The sequence below is a fragment of the Micromys minutus genome (assembly GCF_963924665.1).
Source record: "Micromys minutus genome assembly, chromosome: 27".
NCBI lineage: Eukaryota > Metazoa > Chordata > Mammalia > Rodentia > Muridae > Micromys > Micromys minutus.
Genome location: NC_137962.1, coordinates 39,851,113 through 39,871,664, shown reverse-complemented (window position 1 = coordinate 39,871,664; position 20,552 = coordinate 39,851,113). Strand labels below are relative to the sequence as shown.

The 20,552-nt window shown below is 51.8% G+C and overlaps 1 protein-coding gene across 1 annotated transcript in view; it reads right to left on the bottom strand.

Moving 5' to 3' along the window:
* Positions 1 to 17,285, bottom strand: part of TMPRSS6 (transmembrane serine protease 6) — a gene marked incomplete at both ends in the record, with an annotated part of 25,172 nt that extends 7,887 nt beyond the window's left edge. Inside the window, 9 exons of the mRNA XM_080938893.1 lie at positions 4,890 to 4,999; positions 5,203 to 5,315; positions 6,334 to 6,470; positions 7,056 to 7,260; positions 11,325 to 11,366; positions 11,596 to 11,774; positions 12,284 to 12,351; positions 13,046 to 13,179; positions 17,051 to 17,285. Coding sequence (XP_080795019.1) covers positions 4,890 to 4,999; positions 5,203 to 5,315; positions 6,334 to 6,470; positions 7,056 to 7,260; positions 11,325 to 11,366; positions 11,596 to 11,774; positions 12,284 to 12,351; positions 13,046 to 13,179; positions 17,051 to 17,285 — 1,223 coding nt within the window. The remainder of the gene's footprint in view (positions 1 to 4,889; positions 5,000 to 5,202; positions 5,316 to 6,333; positions 6,471 to 7,055; positions 7,261 to 11,324; positions 11,367 to 11,595; positions 11,775 to 12,283; positions 12,352 to 13,045; positions 13,180 to 17,050) is intronic.
* Between the last annotated feature and the right edge of the window lie 3,267 nt (positions 17,286 to 20,552).

The following is a 20,552-nucleotide window of genomic DNA, read 5'->3' as shown; positions in this document are numbered from 1 at the left end:
TCAGAACATGGCTTCAAGTGCATCTGTAACCTACACCCATGAGTAGTTCTCAAAGTGCAGTCCAGAGACCCCTGGGAGCCTAAAAGTCACCTCTATAGTGACACTCTGATCCCGTTTGACCCTCCCTCCCTCCTCTTACAACAGCACCACAGAATTTTCCAGAGAGGCCACTGGTGCCCAGTAACTGAGGGCAGATGTATGTGAGAGGGTGCCAGCCCTGCTCTTTTAATAAGCCAGTTATTAAAGAATAGAAAGATAATTTAAAGGGTCAATATTTGTGTCACTAGATGTTGTGTTGCCTCATTGTTTCAAGGCAAATTAAGGGGGACCTGAGAAGGAATCTTTATTTTTTCTGAGCGTCAAAGAAAGGATTGCCACCAGGGGGCGCACGGAGCAAGCCTGGGCCTTTGTCATCCCCCTTCCCCCACTCTCTTTTAAGCCAAGTTGGGGGTGGGGGGTTCCTGGTGGATAGAAAGTTCTATCCAGAGACCAGGCCCAGAAAGTGAGCAGGGATTTAGAAAATGTGATTTGAAAAAAAAAAAAATGCTGTTTACGTAAAGCATTCATTGTTAAGAAATCACAGTCGTTTCCCCTTATGCGTTGGAGATATTCCCAGACTCCCGTGGACACCAGAAATCCCAGGCAGTGGCAAAGACTATCTGTACTAAGCTCTGCCTATACACATCTGTCCACGTTACGTTTCTCTCTGTAAATCGAGCTCTAAAAGAGAGCGGTAGCTAACGAAACAGATTCACTTCTGGAATTTTCCACTTAAGTATTTTCCGATCACAGGTTACCATGAGAAACCGAGAAATGAAGTACACATTTCTGAACTAATCAGGTTTAACTCCTGACGCAGGCATTTAACCCGCAAGGGTAAGGGTTCTGGTCTGTGCAAAGAAAAGTAAAAAGCCCCCCCGCCCCCCCAGAGAGGAGGGAGAGTCAGAGCCTAACTGCACTCGACAGATGAGTCGCCACCAGGGGGCGTCCTGGAGCAAGCCCAGCCCCTTACAAGCTAAGAGGAACCCTATTGTTCCTTGAGGTCGTTATTGTAAATATATAAACTCATGGTTATGAGAAACATATGGTTATCATGCATTGCTATGTTAGGGAAGGACCCCAAAAAGCAGACAGGGAAGCATCTGAGAACCAATGTAAGATCCAGGCATACAGGACATGGAGCCCGTTCCCAGGAGCGGCCCTCTGAATTTCTGGCCCCTCCATTCCTCCTGTCCACCTTGTGGTCTCACCTCAGCAGCTGAGTGCTGGAGTCAGAAGGTGCTGGGGTACCGTGTGGCCTGCCTTGCTCCCCCACTCCAGCCCGTGAGTTTGGAAAAGGGGTGTCTCAGGCCTCACCCAGATGCACAGTGAATCCCTGTCAACCTGGTTTATCGGCAGCTTCCCACAGAGGGGGTTGGAGACGCTGGGTGAATGGGCCGAAGTGTGGGCGGGAGAAAAGAGGTGGGGAGGGGCCAGGCCTCACTTCAAAAGGGGCTCTTTCTAAGGGCAAACTGAAGGACAGAGGACAGAAAGACAGTGCTGAGGGGGTGACAGTGGCCTGCTCTGTGGCAGACCTAGCATTTAACTAGCACTGCTGAGCTGGGCTCCCCTTAACTTTGCCACCAGACAAGTGACCTCCGCAAACTTCAGGCCACACTGTAGTCAGGAGACAGCCATCCCCTACCCCTACCTCCTTGCAGATATTTCAGAGGGTCTGAAAAAAAACAGCTTGGGGACCTGACTTAGGTTGTGGCTGCAGGTGGCACTAGTCACAGGCCCTTGGAGAAACAGAAAGACCATTTAGAGCCAGGCCAAGCCTCAGGGGTGACCGCGGGCCCCTGGAACCTGTATGCCTTATCTCCTGGCTGGGAGTTAGCAGAAAGGGTCAGGCAGGTCACAGGAGAGTGACATCACAGAAGAGGAAATGAGGGCAGGTTCCTGGAAGGGGGGAAGCCAGCGCTGCGGAAGCGCCCAGTGAGGAGGTTCTGCGAAATCCAGCAGTGAGCAGCTAGATCTTAAAAGGAAAAAAGCAGCCACCACCAACAGGCCACTGGAGGGCCAGAGGACCCTGCTGGGAGAGCAGGACAGCAGGCAGAACTGGGAGAAAAGAAAATGGACAGACAGGTTGGAGACCAAGGCTGTCCAGCCAGGGGAAGAGCCCTTGTCACTGGACTGGCAAGGGTTCAGCCATCTACCTCCCTTCTTGTCTCCCTCAATTGCTGGACCAAAGGGCCTGGTCTCCCCTCCCTTCCTCCATCTCTCAGGCCCCTGTTAACCACACAGCAAATTTTCCAGGACACACTCGTCAGAGATTTCCCAGCACTGACTTTATCTTTATCAGCCCACAGTAACCAGAGACCAGGCCGCAGGCCTCTGTCGTATATTTCCCATCATGCCTTGCCTTCCACCAGGCACTGTGTGGGGCAAAGAGTTGGTTCTCTAGGGGGGGTACCCTGCATCCCAGGGGAAGGGCTGAGTTGAGGCGGGACTTTCCCAGCTGCTCTCAGAGAAACTGGTGAGAGCCACAGAGATGCCCTGACTTCCCATCGGCGGGCAGGTGCCCTGGCTGGGAATGGCTCTGCTGAGAGGTAACAACCTGCACAGGCTGCTTGGAGCCTCCGTGAGGAGACACCACACAACTGAGCTCCTTTCTCTCTCTCTCTCTGGTGCATTCACTAAACACACACACACATACACACACACACACACACTCACACAGAGCTGGGCAGTCATGCCCTGGGGGCCCTGACTCGGCTGCCTGAGCTCAGTGGTGACGTCATAAGCCGCAGGGGCTTTCAGCAAATGACTCAGCCTCTGAGCCCCAGGCTTCCCACAAACTGTGAGGCTTATCCAACAAGTCCCTGAAATTCATACTTGAAACCAAAATTCATGCTTGGATCTCCAGAGTCTTATGCTAACGGTGTTTGGAGGAAGGACGTTTGGGGAAGTGAGTGGATCAGGGGTAAATACATTAGTCTGGCAGATAAAGGAAGAGAAGCAATGGTGGGTGGCCTCAAGCCCTGCACGGTCCGGCTACTACACCATCTCTTGACACCCTCTGCTATGTTATGACTCAGCAGAAAGCCAGATGCTTGGGTCTTGCCCTTAGACTTCCAGCCTTCACAACAAGGAGTTAAGCAAACCTCTGTTCTTTATGAACTACCCTGCCTTGGCAATTTCGTTAGAGCCACGGAAGCAGGTTGGGACAGGATCTGAGTACGCCTCCCTTGCTAGACTGTGGGAAGCACATGATCTGCTTTCCTTTCCTGTGTGGCACCGAGTAAGAGCCAGTCAGCAATTGTGGTTGGTTCCTTCTTCAACCGCCATCTTATTTAGTCTTCAGCAGAAGGGGTCTGTTTTGTGCCCTTTGCTTTGTTTGTTTCTGTGTGATAGAAAGGCACTCTTGTTTGGGACAACAGGTCTGTGGAGGTCAAGGAATGACTTCTGGGAGTCAGTTCCTTCCTTCCACCACGTTGGTTCCAGGGACTGAACTCAGGTCCTCAAACTTGGCGGCAAGCCTCGTTACCCATTCAGCCATCTTGCATGCCCATGGCTTTTTTTTTTTTTTTTTTTTTTTTTTTTAAACTGGGGGCTACCAGGTAGAGCCCAGGATTTGCTGCTGTTAGGTGAGCACTTCCTTCTCAGAGCCATCTAAGCTTCGGAATATGCTGATAAGTTCCCAAGGCTGGGTGAGGTAATTCTTGCCCAAGAAAGAAACAGGGGAGCCAGGTTGAGCCCCAGTCTTCCTGTCTACCTAATGACCTTTGGTAGGGGTTCTACTGGGACCCACCTGAGTTATCCCAGTGAAGTTGGTGCTTAGGCTGAGCACTGAGCTCTGGGGCCCACAGCACTTAGCACAGGGCCAGCCTAGACTAATGGGATAGCCTTGGGCATAGGCTTCAAGAGACCACCAGGCCTAAGGCTGTTCCCTCTCCCTCTGGCCTCTCAGAGATAGTGACACACTCAGGGAGGGGTCATGGCTGAAAGCACACACCTTCATTCCAGTCTAGTCACAGGCCAGTGCTAACATTACCAGGGCTCCGAGGGAAAACAAGACCACTCCTGGCGTGGGCTGGGGGCCAAGGGAGCTCTGTGGAGAAGGCCACTCATGACAGCACTCCTCCCCATGTGGACCTTCTGACCCCTGGGTGTCTCAGGCTAATGTCACAGAGTGGCTCGTCACTACAACAGTGGGGACCCACATCGCACCATGGATATTTTACCTCCTTTCTGTCACTGTCCCCAACAAACTGGAAAAAGGAAGCTTTGTCACTCCCTGCCACCCTCTATCTAGAATAAGATCAACCAACAGGCGAATGGGGCTTAGCAGTGTCCTCAGTTGCTGGCCCTAGGGGACTATCCATCTTTGTCCTCCCCCAGCCCCCAACACACACATACACACACACACACACACACACCTCACTTCACAGCTCCCTCTGTCCCCTGCAAGCTCCCAAGAGGCCAGATGCTACAGGGCACACAGATGCACGGGGCAACCCTGACAGCTGATGTCCCTGTGGACGCCAATGGCAGCAAAGACAATAGCGTCCTCTGGCTGCAGGGAGTGGGAGATAGGTCATCAGTGCCCCCAAGTGCTCTCAAGTGCCCTGTGCCCTGTCCCCACAGTTATGGAGCCACATGGTTACATATGTTACATAGGTTACCCGGGGCCAGACAGGATGATAAGAGGCCTGCTGGGACCTGCTGGGCATCGGGAGAAGCAGAGGCTGGAGTAGGGGTGGTCAGGACAGGAGGGACAGGAGGGACAGGAGGGAGAGGCTTTGTTGGCTTCAGCCCCCACTCAGGCTCCTTTGCTACCTCCCAGGCCCAGCACTGGCGGTGGGGGGAGGGGTGTGTGAGGTCATCACGATGGGGAAGGGGAAGGCTACCTCCTGTTCTGGATCATCCACTGGCCTTGAGTACACAGTAGGTTGTATTTCTGCCTCCTCAGTGCATAGGCATCAAACCAGAGCGCCAGGCCGTAGTCCAGAGAGGGGACCTGGGAAAAGAAGCGTGTGTCACATGGCACGGATGGGCAAGCTGGGGCACCGGCCTGCTCAGTTAGACCAGCCCCCACCCTCCCACTCTGTACTTGGCCTGTGAGTGCTCAGGTCAGACTGGATGTCACCCCTCCGGTCCCAGGTGCTGAAGCCCTAAGGGTTGCTCTGGGCAGAGGGCAGGCTGCAGGTGGAGGGGACTCACCATGAGATGCCAGGAGCAGTGGGTGCTGGGCGAGTAGTAACTGGGGTAGTAGGGTGTGCGGAGGAAGCCCTGTGTGTCCAGCCGGCCCTCCAGGGTCAGGTTCACCTGGCAGTCTGAATCCAAGAACAGCCATTAGGCTGGGTCCCTCGGCCCTCCCGTAGGGCCTCACTGCACCCACTAACATGACTATGTAAGTGTGCCTCAGTTTCCACATCCCCAAAATGGGGAGAAGAATCCAGAGCTCACCCAGCAGCGAGTAGATGCAGTGGACACAGCACGTTCCCTCTGCTGAGTGACAAGCACGCTGCACTTAGTGTGCAAAATCTGCTCACAGCAGGCCCCAAAGTGCGGCTGCAGAGGGAGGGCTGCTGCCTTTGCAAAGGCAGGGTGGGGGTGAGAGCGTAACTTGGCGCTAGTGCATTTGCTCAACATCTGTGAAGGCCCTGAGGTCCATCACAGCAACACACACATACACAGGCACACACAGACACATATGCATACACACATGCGTACACACACAACCAACACATAAACACCACACCATACACATACCACACAGGCATAAAACACAACACGTACACACACACATGTATATATACACACGTATACACACACATGCACAAAGACATGTGTGCATGCACACACACTCTCTCACATACCAGTGAGGGTTACAGGAGAGGAGGAAGGCTTGGCCAGGTCACTCAGGAAGAGGTTTGGGGTTGGAAACAGCAGAGCAGTGACCTTGGGGTCTCAGGTCAGGTCCCCGAGAACCAGAGCCCCAAACCCTCCCTTGGTTTGTCCTGGAGACTATGGTGCCTGAGGACCCAAGAGAGCACCAGTTGTCACCCTGCAGGGCCAGCTGGAGGTCTGTGGCAGAGCGGACAGCGAGCGGGCAGGAGAGGTGGGACAGGAAGTGAGAGGCAGGAAGAACTGGCTGAGGCTGGGGATGAGCAAGACTTCTGCTGGGGCTGCGGGGGGGGGGGCACTGGGAGGAGTGTGAAGGAGAGGGGAGGGGTAAGAGAGGAGGGGAGGGGTGCTGCGCACTAAAGGCTTCCAGAGTCACTCGATAGGACAGAGCAGGCATAGGGCAGGGATCCTGTCTGTGCCCCCTCCATCCTTGGGGATGCTCACCCTGGAAGGCCACAGACTTCACTGAGAGCAGAAAAGGGTCATAGTAGCTGTGCAAGCCCTTCTTCCACACCACGGCCATGACGGAGCCCGACGCCAGCACCTCCATCACAGGTTCCTGGCGGCTGCACCCATAGACCCTGATGGAGCAGAGAAATGACACCACCTTGTCCCCTTAGCACTGCTTGCCCCATGTCTTGCAGAGCCTTCCAAGTTTAGCACCCCTGTGTCTTGAAGGAGAGATGGTCAGGGCCCTAGAGGCCCCCAGCTACACAGTACAGAATGAGGGTCACAATGGCTACATATCTTCAGTATTGTCTATATTACAAAATGGTGAGCAAGAGTACACCCATTTTACAGATGAGGAAAACTGAGGTTCAAAAGGGCAATCACTTTGTTTTAAGGCACACAGCTAGGATGCAGCAGAGCGCTGGTTGAAACACCAGGCTGCTGCCAGATTCTAGAATGTTCTAACAAGACATGTGCCCTCTGTAAGTTGACCTTGGAGATCACCTACAGCTGGTTAGTTACATTCAGATGGGGAAACTGAGGCTCTGAAAAGGGAATGGAGACCACTGCTTGGCAGACAACCTTGTAGCCTCCCCTTCCACTGCCCTTCACAGCAGCCACATGGACCCGAGGCTGAGGCTGCAATGCCTGGTCTCAGCACGTAAAGTGTGACCTTTGACCCTGGGTCTCCCTCGGCCCTACAGGGAGGAACTCACGAGGTGATAAGTCTCTTCTCCAGGGGCCCAGCTGCGTCATACATCGCCACCCTGTCTCTGCAATCAACCCGGGTCCACTCCAGCCGCAGTTTGAGCATGAGGTCCTTAGGCCCCTGGAGGTGCCACAGGCAGCTCGTGGTCTGCTGGTCAGGCCCCCTCAGCTGGAGGACCTGGCCTGGGTTCACATAGCTGTAACGGTAGCAGCCTGGAGGTAGAAATAGAGCTCTTAGCCAGGACGAGAGACTGAGAACGGCCACAAAGCCTTCTCCAGCCGTGGTAGAGTGCAGGCAGGAGAGGGGCTGGGCCAGGCTTGGGCACCCACCTTTCTTCCCCCTGTAGCTTCCCTGCCCAGCCTCTGACTCATGCACTCGTTCAACCACTTGACAAACTCACGGAGCCCTGTGGGCCAGGATGAGTATCCGGCAGAGATAGCGCAGAAGATGAGGGAAGGCCTTGGACCCAGCCCAAGGTGTATGGATGGCAAGGAGGGTCACGACTGGAGCAGAGAGGCCTGGGGGGAGCTCTGCAGAATCTTAGCACAGGACAGGCATTGCAGGAGGACAACACAGGGGTAGGGAGGCAGACCCAGGTCACATCAGGGCCAGCCCTGCCCTGTCCTGTGGCCATAGGGAGCCGAAAAAAGGTTAGGCAGGGAGAGGCTATGCAGAATGGCGTGGATCCCCCTCGAGTGACGCTGAGCGGGCTGAAAGGCCAGCAAGTCAGTTGCCTCGTCCACCCAGAAGAAGAGTTAAAGGGTCGGGGTCGGTGCCGAACCCACGGGGATACTGCGAGGCCCAGGTACAGGGGTCTCACACCTACCATCCTGCTCCCTGCCCTTAGCATCCCTAGCACTTCCTGCAGTGGAAGCCTGGCTTCCCATCTCTGTACTGAGAACAGTGGCCCACACCCACAGGGCGGCCACAGGCTGGAGACAGCACATGCTGGGGCACACAGCATGGGGCCAGAAAAGCTCCAAGTGTTGAATAAAAGCGCCTTGGACAGAAGGGTCGAGGAAAGCTCTGTGGCTTGTCACCCCACAGCTGTCCCTCGAAGCCGAGGCTCAGCCCCAGCCAATAGCTGCTCCTCGTTTTACAACTCCTTCGGTGTCTCACCAGACCTCACACCCCGGGACGTCCTTCCATTAAACTCAGCTTAATTTAACACGTTTGGTTTCCTTATTATGCATAATAAGCTAAGTGCACTTATAAAATGTAATTTACCGAGAGCTTGTCTAAGCCATGGATGTTATGCTAGGGTTGGCAAAGCTGCACCTTCGGAGTTCCCATTAAGCCTGGCCTTTGGCCTCGTGAAGCAGGGAGGCCAGGCACTCTGCCCGCAGGCTCTGGGAAATCTAGGACCAAACCTGAGGTGGGCAGGGTGCGGGGAGAGAGGCTGTTAGTACCATCCCGACACCAACATGCTTCAGCTGCGTGACTCTGGCTAGTCCCTTAGTCACCCTGAGTCCTGGCATACCTAAACATAACCCTCACCCCATCCTCCGCTTGGTGCTGAGGACCAGGGAGGGTCTGTCCCCTCTCCTGCCCTGGCCAGCCAGACTCCAGCAGGCGCCTACATCCTGGGCACAGAGGCTGCCCAGGCATCTGTCTGGGGAAGGGAAGAGACCTGTCTTTGCTATCTGGCTTCTCAGAGGTGTCCCTGTCCTTTGAACCTTGCTTTAAGCCCATACCTTACGCTAGCCATTTTAATAATTTTTGTTTGGGAGATACGCGTGTGCCCCCTGCCTAGTACTAAAGGCAAACAGGGCTGAGAGTCCTGCCCCGGCAGTGGATGGATGCTGTAAATATGCATGCCTGAACTAGGCTTCTCCTAGGCTTTGCTTATGGCACATAGAACCATGTTTTATCTGGCCAAGGGGCCCTTCCTCTTTAGACCCAAGCAACTCCCAGCTCCCCAGGCTCAGACTTGACACCTGGCTTGGGCTTGAGGCCCCGCCTGGGCCTGATACCCTGGTCCCTAAGAAGGCTTTGGATGCTGAATCATGAGCTGTTCCCTCATCCTCCCTGGATTCCCCCATCTGACTCCTCATGCTGCCTACCTTCATCCCCTGCACAGAACTGTTCGTTCCCCTACAGTCTCTCTGCTCTGGCCCTGGCACCTAGCCTATGATATTCTGTGTGTCTCTCAGTGGGGTTCAGAACTCATAGTGTGTGTGTGTGTGTGTGTGTGGTGACCATAGTGTAAGCAAGGGCCTAGCATGTGGGAACTCAGTCTACCCGAAGGGCGCCAGCAGGCTGGAACCACATGACTGGCATGCATGATCTCTGGGTGCGGCCCTAGAGTTTGACTTCTCTACCCTTTGACCTCTGTGGGCACCCACATAAGCAAAAGGCCCAGCTCCACCACCAGAGACTCAAGGCTTTGCCTCAGAGCAGACATGGCATAGACCACGGCCTGCCTGTGGACATCACATGGAATTGCTCCAGGACTGACACTGGAGGCTGGCCATGACTAGCAGTTGCTGATGAGGACTAGCACTGTCTGTCCCGAGGCAATGAGGAAGATCAAGCTGATACTGACACCTTGCTGACCACAACCTTTCAAAAGAGCCCCATAAAGCCAATGGGAGGAGGGCGGTGGCTTATCTTGGGTGTTGTTTTCGTTTTTTTGACAGAGTCTCACTACGCAGCTCAGGCTAATCTCAAAGATCACGGTTCTGCCGCGGTCTCCCGAGTTCTGGGATTGACACATGTGCCACCACACTCAGGTACATGATGCTACAAAGTCATCTCCTTCCATAAACATGAAACCACCACAGATGTAACTAGAGGGAAAGGAGGGTGTTAGCAAGAGCCTTCCGGAGCACACACATGATTCTCAGTGTGGCGCCTTGGGTCCTAAGGGTCAAGGTCAGACTCTTCATATTAACACTAAGCTGTGAGGTCACGCAGACCAAATGTAGACGGACTTGAGGTGGCCATCACTGTCACCAGCAGACAGAGGCAGCACAATACCTTTCTTCAAGGCAGATTGGTTTTAGGGAAAGCTGCCACGCCCATAAAATATTTTATTGATAAGAATAGACCTGTTGCTATTCTAAGAATAAAGTCCAGTGTGGTAGCCCACACCTGAAATCCCAGCTCTCTAGAGGCAAAGGCAGGCAGATCTCTGTAAATTTAAGCCCTGTCTGGTCTACGAAGAGAATTCCAGGACTGCCAAGGGCTACACAGTGAAACTCTGTTTCCAAAACAAAACAAGACAAAACAAAAAAGTCAAATGCTTTTTAACTAAGAAACAAAATTGGAGCTGCTATAGGGGAGCTTCTAGAACAAGAAGGAAAACACATTTGCACAAGGCAATTCCCCATAGATAGAAACACCGACAGACAGATAGATGATAGATAGACAGACAGATGATGGAAGCAGGGTCTGTGTTTTTGACCTCCACATCATCCCTCATCAAGGCAGGTATATCTGGTCCAGCTCAGAACAACTCTATGAGTATCTTGGCTTTAACTTTTGTGCTTTGAGGTCAGGATGTATGTCCACCAAGGGCAGGAGGAATGGGAATCAGAACCGGCAGACCTAGGATTTGCAACCATCTTCCTCCCTGGGAGGAAGAAGTAGGTGCTCACCCCTACTTCTGCTCTAAGTGGAAACTCTAGGGCTTCTGTTCAGAGTCATAGGGCACAGTAGCCTGGATAGTGTGTACATCCAGGAGTCACAAGTCTGTAGATTACAGCATGCACAGCACCCATAACTTTGTACAACAAAGTAGCACCTTGCTACTCAGGCCTCAGCAGTAGGGCCTCTGGGAGAAAAACAAAGTGATTCTAACAGTGTCAGGCAGAAAGAGGAGGGTGGGTTAGTCCAGCTGAGGAGGGAAGGGTAGAGAGAGTTCTTGAATGTGCCAAAATCAATAGCCTCCAACAGACCTGTTGAAATGCTGCAAGGGACCCAGCATGGACTGGCAAGATTGTTTCTACCTTCCGTAGGAAAGAGGGTAGGCGGACAGGTTGATTTGAGTGACAGGCAGCAGGGGTAGGTTTCCACATGATTAACCTACAGCTTCCCACAGGAGCTGACTCACACATCTGAGACACAGGCATGCAAGCACACGTCTACCTGAGCCCCCACCCAGGTTCAGAGCCCTCACCCAGGTTCCCACATAAGATCCTCCCAGTGTTTCTAGATTGGGGCTCCCTGTCCTCACAGTGGAAGCCTCGGGACCCCCACCCGCACCACTGTGGACCAGACGAGAAGACCTCGGATTCTAAAGGAAAGAGGCCAAAGCAAGGACACAGCAGCGTACCCAGCGTGGAATTCAGTACAACTATGTCGTTCACGCTGGCTTCTGTCAAAAGGAAATGAACAAACAAATAAACAAGGGCAAAGCCAAATAAATCGGACACCGAAAATAAGAACAGGGAAGAGGAGCCGAGCCATGCTTGGCCAAGGTAAGCCCTCCATGCCGTCCACCCCCACCCTCTGTCCTGGCTCCAGGGCATCCCACCCCCTGGAGGGGGGCAGCCTCCCCAGCCTTGCTGCTCTAACCCCACCAGGATTTCTATTTCAGTACTGACCCAGGATCACCAGGCCTTCCGGGTCCACCTCATATTCGGTCCTATAGGAAGCCAGGGTTGAGCTGTTGGACAGTAGCTCACCCACCAGGAGTTCACGAACCACCTCAGGGCTCAGGGTCAGCCGTTGGTACTCCGGGATGTCAAGGATTAACCAGAAGAAGCAGATAAGGGATCCCTCCCTATGCAGACAGAAGTGAAAGGGGCCTGAATTCCTGTCCCTGCCCAGCCCCCGACTCAAGGGAACCAACGGAGACTCAGACCCGATAGGTACCCGCTATACTTCCTTCCCATCGCCCATAGAAGGAGATATGGAGTCACAGGATGTCACAGGCCACTTGGTAACGGGCAGAACCAGATATGACCAGACAAGCCAAGTCCTGGACTTGAGGGTCTTGGGCCACGTGCTTTCAAGCACACCCTGAGTCATATCAGGCATCCCCAGTCATGATGTGGTGTGAACCTTGTCACAACACTGCCATCTGTAGATGACATCAATAGAGGGAAACCACATGTCTGAGGCGAAGTGCCTGCTCCATGCCTCAGTTTCCCCCATGTTCTTTGTCTTCTTTATAATGGGGTTTTGAGACAGAGTTATGGTTAGGGCATTGTGTCAGTTGCTTACAGGGTCCAACCCTCATGCCTTTAGATCCGTGGCTTCCACAGGGCCCTTTGGGCCGGGGCAACTCACCCAAAGGAGTAGATGGAACTGGAGTTGTAGTAAGTACCCAAGCGGGTACTGGCAACCAGCTCTTGAAACTGAGAAGGAAGACCAAGTCCTGGTTACCCTCTGTGGTGGCATAGGTGAAGGCTTCCCAAGTCCCTTATAGTCATCAAGCCTGTGTTTGCCACTCTCACGAGCACAAGGATAAGCCAGGCACAACCTTCACACCTTCTCCCCTACTCCATCCCACCCCACCACAACCTCTGGTATGGCCAACCCACTCCGGGAGGTCAGATTACCTGCTGTTAATGAGCAGGGTACAGCTGAGTGTAATGTGGGTGCTATCAATAGAACACACGTGACTCAGTATGAAGAGTCCTGTGGGTGTCCCCTGTGAGGACATCTGAATGCTGGGGTAAATAATACTCAGCGCTCTGGCTCTCATGGTTAGGTATGCCTCTAGCAGTTCTACTTGTGCCCTGAATAATAGTCCTGTGCCTGGCTGAGAGCGGAAGGGGCTAGCAGCCCCCTGTCCCTAGTGCAATGGCCATTGCATTGTATGAGGAGGGACAGGGCCCTGACAATGTCACCTGCAAGTTTCCTACTGCAAGAGGACCTCAAGAAACTCAAGGTCTCTTTCTATCCAGTTGGAACCTGTGCATGATGCTGCCTCTCCAGCACAGTCCCTTCCCGTGGTACCCAGGACAGGGTCTCCCCCAGTGAGCAGACACCCAAACATGTGACTTTGCCCTCTCCCATTTTCCCTCCTGCCCTCCCATCCCTCCCTACCATCTTTTGGGCTTTGGCAGTTTCACTTCGGAAAGCAACAGACTCCCGTCGGGCCAGATCCTGGGAGAAATGGCGGTTGAGCACCCGGAGGCTGCCGGAGTACACCTGGCTTACCGTCACTTCTGCCTTGTACCCTAGTCAGAAAGAAAGGGTTCTGGAGGGAGCGTGTCCAAAAGTCTCTTGCTTCTCTCAAGTCCTGTTACTCTAACCCACTGAGAGTCTTGTGCCTCCTTATCCCCATCTACCAAGTTAAAACAGGAATCCCCAAAGTGGCATGCCGAACATTCACTGTGTTGGGTAGACTGGAAGGGGGGCAGGAAGTAGAGACGCAGCTGCATAACCGAAATGGATGCCTGTAGGCAGGCACATGGGCATGGGGAACGGGAGATTGTAGGGACTGGCAAGATCTGTGTTCTGCACAGATGGGGTTTAGGGGAATCCTTGGACATTCAGGAGGCCAGGCAGTAACAACGATGGAGGGCAACTTGAGGACAGACCTGGACAAGCAAAATTGGAAGTGGCCGTAGGTAAAGGACACTGACCATTAATGAGGCCAAAGAAAAAGTGGGTAGAGACAAAATAGAGAATCTTCCTTGGCAGAGGATGCTGAAGAATGGAGAGCTGAGGTTGAGTGTGGCAAGGAAGACCATGTGTGCTTGTGACCGCTACAACAAGGCAACAAGGGACACCTGGTTCCAAGATTCGACAGTGGCCATGATAGGGGCTAAAAGAGCTGGGACTGGGGGTGGGACAGAGCTGGGACCCACAGGGTGTATGAGAGTAGATGTTTATAGGAAGTCTCTGCATGTCACAATGTCCTGTAGGAATGCTGCAGTGAGAGAAGAGGCTAAGAGGGTCCATGGAGGGTGGAGAGGTTCCCTCTGTGAGGGGGTGACTGGAACCTGGCTTTACAAGGCTCTTGGGGAAGGCAGGAGGCAGAGCTCATAGTGGGAGGGCTGGTGTCTGGTATCCTGAGTCTCTTTTCTGAGAGGCTTTTTCTCAGGGGGTAGGAGGGGATGGGGCCAATTTGGAGCTGTAGAGTGAGTGAGGGAAGAGTGAGGGGCTCAGCCCTTGGATCCCAGAGAGCAGCAATGAGGCCAGACATACCTCCCAGACAGTCATCTTGCTCCTTGCCCGACTATCATCCCCACTTTGGGCTCTCCATTATCCTTCTAAGATGGGCAGGGCATGTTTCCAAGGTATCTATTGCTCATCTGTCTGACTGACTGACTGTCTGTCTGTCTATCTATCTACCTACCTATCATCCATCCACATCCACCCATCCATCCATCCATCCATCTATCCATCCATCCATCCATCCATCCATCCATCCATCCATCCATCCATCCATCCATCTATCTATCTATCTATCTATCTATCTATCTATCTATCTATCTATCTATCTATTCATTCCAGCTATCTATTGCTTGTCTGTCTATCTATCCATCGTTCTATCTATTTGTCTGTCTGTCTGTTTGTCTATCTATCCATTTGTTTTGCTCTATTGCTATCTGTCTGTCTATCTATCTATCTATCATTTATCTATCTATCTATCTATCATCCACCTATCTATCTCATCTGTATCTTATCTATCATGTCACTGTCACTCATGCTGGCCTGTGTAGAAGGAGTCATTCTAACAGCCCCCCCCCACCTCTTCCACCCTGAGTCCTTCTAGGGGTTGGCATTTTCTGATGGGTTGTGGAGCACTCGCCCCATGCCCTAGGTCTTAAGCCCCAGGCAGAACCCCACTGGGGCACAGGACAAAGGGTTAGAAAGATGATTGCTACCCGAGTGCCTGACCCTTCGACCCTGAGACTAATTACCCAGCATTAGCAAGACTGCTCTCCACTCTGCTGTACTTGGGGTACAGGCTTCCTGCTGTATCACGTAGCTCTGAGAAGAGCTATGAGTCACCATAAGCTAGCTGCTGTTGGATGGGGACTCTGATGGTTACTTTTATGTCAACCTGACACAAGCTAGAGTCACCGGGATGAAGAGGCCTCAATTGAGAAAATGTTCTCACCAGACTGGCCTCTGGGCAAGCCGATGAGACATTCTCTTGATTGACAGTTGAGGTGGGAGGGCCCAGCTTACTGTGGGGGGTGCCACCCTTGCACTGGTGGTTCAGGGTGCTATAAGAAAGCAGGCTGATCAAGCCATAGGGAGCAAGCTAGTAAGCAGTATTCCTTTCTAGCCTCTGCTTCAGTTCCTGCTTCCATTTCCTATCCTGACATTCCCAGTAATGGGCTGTTGCTGGAAGTATCAGGTGAAATAAACCCTTTCCTCCCCAAGTTGCTTTTGGGTACAGTGTTTTATCACAGCAACAGAGACCCTAAGATAGGGATCTTCAACGTGTCACCTTTCTCGTGTCTGTCTGCCTAGTGCTGCTCCAGGTGTGTGTCGCCTCCCAGGTCCTGTCAATGGACCTGAAATTGTACTGGTGAATATGCCCAGAAAGAACTCTATGCAATTCTTTAACGGAAAGCCTCTAATCATGTATGTAAGCTGAGGTTACATACATGTATTACATACATTCCTTCTGGGGTTTCCAAATCCCCTTAGCCTCCTCGGTCATGACAGGAATGTTATAACTGTATTTGGCACCACAGTGAAATCATGAGGACAGGAGCCATCACCAGAGCCCAACACAAATCCTTGTGCACTTGTTGGATGGATGGATGGATGGATGGATGGATGGATGGATGGATGGATGGTTGGATGGATGGATGATGGGTGAATGGATGGATGGATGGATGGTTGGATGGATGGATGGATGGATGGATGGATGGATGGATGGGTGAATGGATGGATGGATGGATGGATGGATGGATGGATGGATGGTTGGATGGATGGATGGATGGATGTTTAGATTATGGATAGATGAGTGGATTTATGAACGGATGACTGACAGATGAGTAACATGAATGATTGGAGGGTTGAGTTGTTGATGGATAGATGGATAAATGAACAAGTGGATAGATGGATGGTTGATGAATGGATAACAGATAGATGGTTGGATAGTGAATGGACAGTGGATGAGTGATGGATGGATAGATGAATGAGTGGATGGTCAATGGGTAGATGTATATATGATAATAATGAAATGGTTGGCAGAAGGGTGAATAGATGAATGGATGTTGGGTGGATGAATGGGTAGATGATAGATGTTGGATGGATGAGTGGATGGATGGGTGGGTGGATGATACTTGGATGTATGAACAGACAGATAAATAAGTCTTCTATTCCTTATGGGAAACATTTTCACAGGCACAGGTTAAGTTGTTGATCCACTTTCTTCCAGGATGAGGGTTGGAGGTGAGCTATCCCCATCCAACACTTGGGAATATCAAACTTTGCATATGTGGGTGGAAGGTGCCTCTGGGACAAGAGCATGGCCACCTGCTCCTGGGGCTCCATGGGACTGCTTGAGGGACATGATTTCAGAGCCAAAGGGCCAAAGTCAGATATGAGGAAGAGGTTCACGAGCCTGGGTGCTCTCTAGTGGTCCTCTTGACTCCCCATGCCAAGCCCTGGAGAGTCAGAGGTGACAAAGCTATGGTCCTCTCTCCAGAGGAGCACATGGGGCTCAAATGAGCAGAAGCACTAATTGGTACCAGGTCCCATCGGTACCTATGGGCCTCCTGCAGCAGAGCAGCTTGGCTTTGAGCCCAAGGAAGAGCCCAGGAGGGCTGTAGGAAAGAATAGTGTGCTCATACACCCTGGCTTGTTCAGATCTAAGAATTGGATGCTAAAGAGTCTTTCATCCCTGGTTGAAGGAAGCAGGGAGTACACTAAGCTATGGGACTCAACACAGGTCCATCAGCATGCCCACCTTGAGGGATACAGGGATGGTTACTCAGGTAGAATAGAGGGAGTGAAAAAACACCACAGAACATGGGATCCTGGTTCATCTTGTGTCCCTCACAGCCAAGACAGTCCTCCTCATATCCACCCTGAACCCTCCCAGGGGGTCACGTCACCTGGATCCTCATGTTCCATTACCTAGGAAATACCAAAGCATGACTCCTGCTGAAGCGAGCGCGGCCAAGACCAGCAACAGTGGCGTGAAGCGGACGTAGTCCCGGTCTTTTCTCTTGGTGTTTTTGGGGGCCTTGAACATCCCCTCTGGCTCTGCAGCTTCCTCTCCATCACCTCCATCACCCTGACCATCAGATGCTTGGGGAACCTCAGCGGTGGGCATCCTGGTAGAACAGGGGAGCTGGAAACATCTTGGCATCTGCAAGGGAGCTTTTGCTGAGACCCAGTGATGCTCAGAAGCAAGGCGGTACCTCTGCCCTTTGTATGGAAGGGCAGGGACCTGGGAAGTGGAGACTGAGGGTAGATGCTAAACAGCTCACAGGGAGTAGAAATGGCCTCAGGAGGACATCCCAGAAAGCAAGCAGCAGGGCTGGATAATTTGGTTCTCGGTGGGTCCTGGGATAAAGTCCACAAGCAGGCGGGAACCCCCTCTGTATGGGTGCTTCATGTAAGCCTCTCAGGACTTTGCACCCACTGGACAGATGAAGAAGATGAAACCCAGAGTGTCCTGGTAACAGCTCAGCCCAGGATTTGCCTTATTATCCTGGTATTTGAATGCCATTGACACAGATGAAAAAAAAATTTGCAGCCCAGAGAGGCTAACCCCCTTGTTAATTAGATCACACAGCAGCAGCTGAATGTCTCTTCGCCTTTTCATCTACTCTGGCTATCGCCTATGATTAACTAGTCATGGTCAAATGACAAAGGATGTCACCTCTTCTTATTCCTTCTGTCACTTTACCTTAGATACTCTTAGACCAAGCAAACTTTGGACACAGGATGCCCCTCCCCCAAACTCCACATCAAGAATTCCAGTTCACTGGAATATTGCACACTCACACTCATCTATCTACCTATCTACCTACCTACCTACCTAATACCTACCTACCTACCTACCTACCTACTACCTACCTACTACCTACCTACCTACCTACTACCTATCTACCTACCTACCTACTACCTACCTACCTACCTACCACCTACCTACTACCTACCTACCTACTACCTACCTACCTACTTACCTACCTACCTACCTACCTACTACCTACCTACCTACTACCTACCTACCTACCTACCTACCTACCTACTACCTACCTACCTACCTACTACCTACCTACCTACCTACCTACCTACTACCTACCTACCTACCTACCTACTACCTACCTACCTACCTACCTATCTATCTATCTATCTATCTATCTATCTATCTATCTATCTATTAAATGTGTTGGTGGGAAAATTCACCTGGACTCTTAGAGCAGCCTCCTAGATGGGCTTTCTGCCTTCTGTTCCCTCCTCTACATTGTCACCAGATAGGTCTCCTGTCCCCTGCCCTCATCCATCTGTCTGAATCTTTCCATGGCTCCCAACTACCATGCTATGGCACCCAAGCCTGCTTACCCTCTCTTGTCACACACAACACCCTTTATTCAAGCCCATGAGACCTTAATCACATACCACTACACTGGGTCTGAGTAACACATGGGAACCTTTCCTATGCCCTGTCTGGTAATGGGTTTGGGGTTCAGGGTTCTTGGTTAGTTAAGCCACTTGTCTCCTTAAACCCTGGGCCACCCTTAGTTAAAATCAACATGCCTCGCCTGGCTTTGGGACTTGTTTCTCTCCACCTCCCTTTTTAACAAGAAGAGCTGGTGCCGAAGAAATAGTTTGCAGAATAAATTATCTTGCTGGGCAAATCTGAGGACCTGAGTTCAAATCCCCAAAACTCACGTAAAAACTGGCTGTACTGTTGGACACCTGTAATCACAGCACTCCTACAGAAAGATGGGACATAGGGACAGGAGACCCCTCAGCAGCTCAGGAGCCAGATGACACAGGCAAGATCCTGTTTCAAACAAGGTAGGAGGTGAGGACCTTCCCTTTAGCTGGTCACATGTATGTTATGGTATGTGTGTACTTTACTCATGCATGAAGAACACACACACACACACACACACACACACACAACAAACTTAAACAAACAAACAAACCCAGAGCCATGAGGCATGCTTAGTAGAGAACAACTACGACTCTAGGCCTCAGGAGTCTGAGTCTGAGGCAGGAGGATCCCTTTTTCCAGGCCATTCCAGACTGGTTTGTCTCAAATAAGTCTGCCAGCAAATAAGCAAAATCAGTCTTTGGCCTTGTGCACCTCCAAGGCCTCTCTGGGAGCCCAGCTCAGGGGAGTTTCCCTCAAATTGCTGCTAGTGTGGGTCATTGGGGACAACCATGTCTCCAGGTACGGAGCCTCTCTTCTTTACCTCATTTCCTGTGGGGAGCAGGGATCAGGTGGCTTAGATCCAGAAGGAATGCTGAGTCTGCCCCAAACCCCTCTACTCAGTGACTGACTCGGTCGTCCCAGCTTGTTAGAGTTCTTATTTAGAGTGAAAATCTACACTGGATATGGGGGTGGGAGTCACAGTGAATACAGAACCCCTGGCTCCATCTTCTGCACCCATAAAAAGGACCACACCACGACTTTTACTATTAGACAACGGCTTGCAATTTTTCTGATGTCCAATCAATCCATCATAAAAAAATGTGTGGCTCTACCTTCCCGCTGCATTGAGAACTTACAGCCTTCCTCTGCGGCCTAGACCAGACTTGGACTTAAAAGCCCCCTTCCCTCCTCATCTCCTAAGTGCTGGATTTCAGGAGTGTGACTTTTGTCCAGCTGTCCCCATCCTGCCTGACATCTCCTTGGCTCATCCAAGTCACTCTCCCAACTCTGCTGTCTAGGACCCTTCATCTGCTACTGCCACTACAGTGACCTGTCATGACTACCCCCATCAGTGAGTTCTCACATAGTTGCCAGGGTGATGTCATCACCATGTGCCCAGTTTTCAAGCCACACATAGCTCCTTGCACCTAGAGCACAGCGTCTTCCTCTCTTCTTCCTTCTTTGACTACAAGCACGCTCATTCTTCACGGGATTGCTAACACCCACCCCAGGGTCTTTTTGCTTGCCACCTCTCCTGCCAGGAATGTTTCTCCTTCAGCTTCCCTCATGGTACAGACATCCTTCAGGTCTTTCCTGCTTCCTTCCCTACTGAACATCCAGGTGATGTTCCTGGAGACCTACTCCCGTGATATGCCTATGAGTCTTCTGTCTTCCTATGGCTGCGCAAACTCAAAGCTTTCTCCATTACCACTGTGTGACCTGCTCCCATGCAGAACCTGGCATGGTGTGGTTCTTCGCTTTGCTGTCCAGGGAATGAATGTAAGAGCCCAAGCCCTTCCCACCTAGCCCAAAGATGCCTCCCTCACAAGTGGCTGATCCATCCCCCACCACCTTCTTTATTGCTTCTTGACATTTTTTTTTTGTTTGTTTCACTTGTTTTGTTGTTTTGTTTTTATTGACTATAACCTTGAACAACAAGAGCAACTGAAAACTTTATGGACCAAATGCCAGTCACCAGCCCTGGGCATGGTTTTGGCTGTACTTTAAGGCCTGTGATTCTCTCAT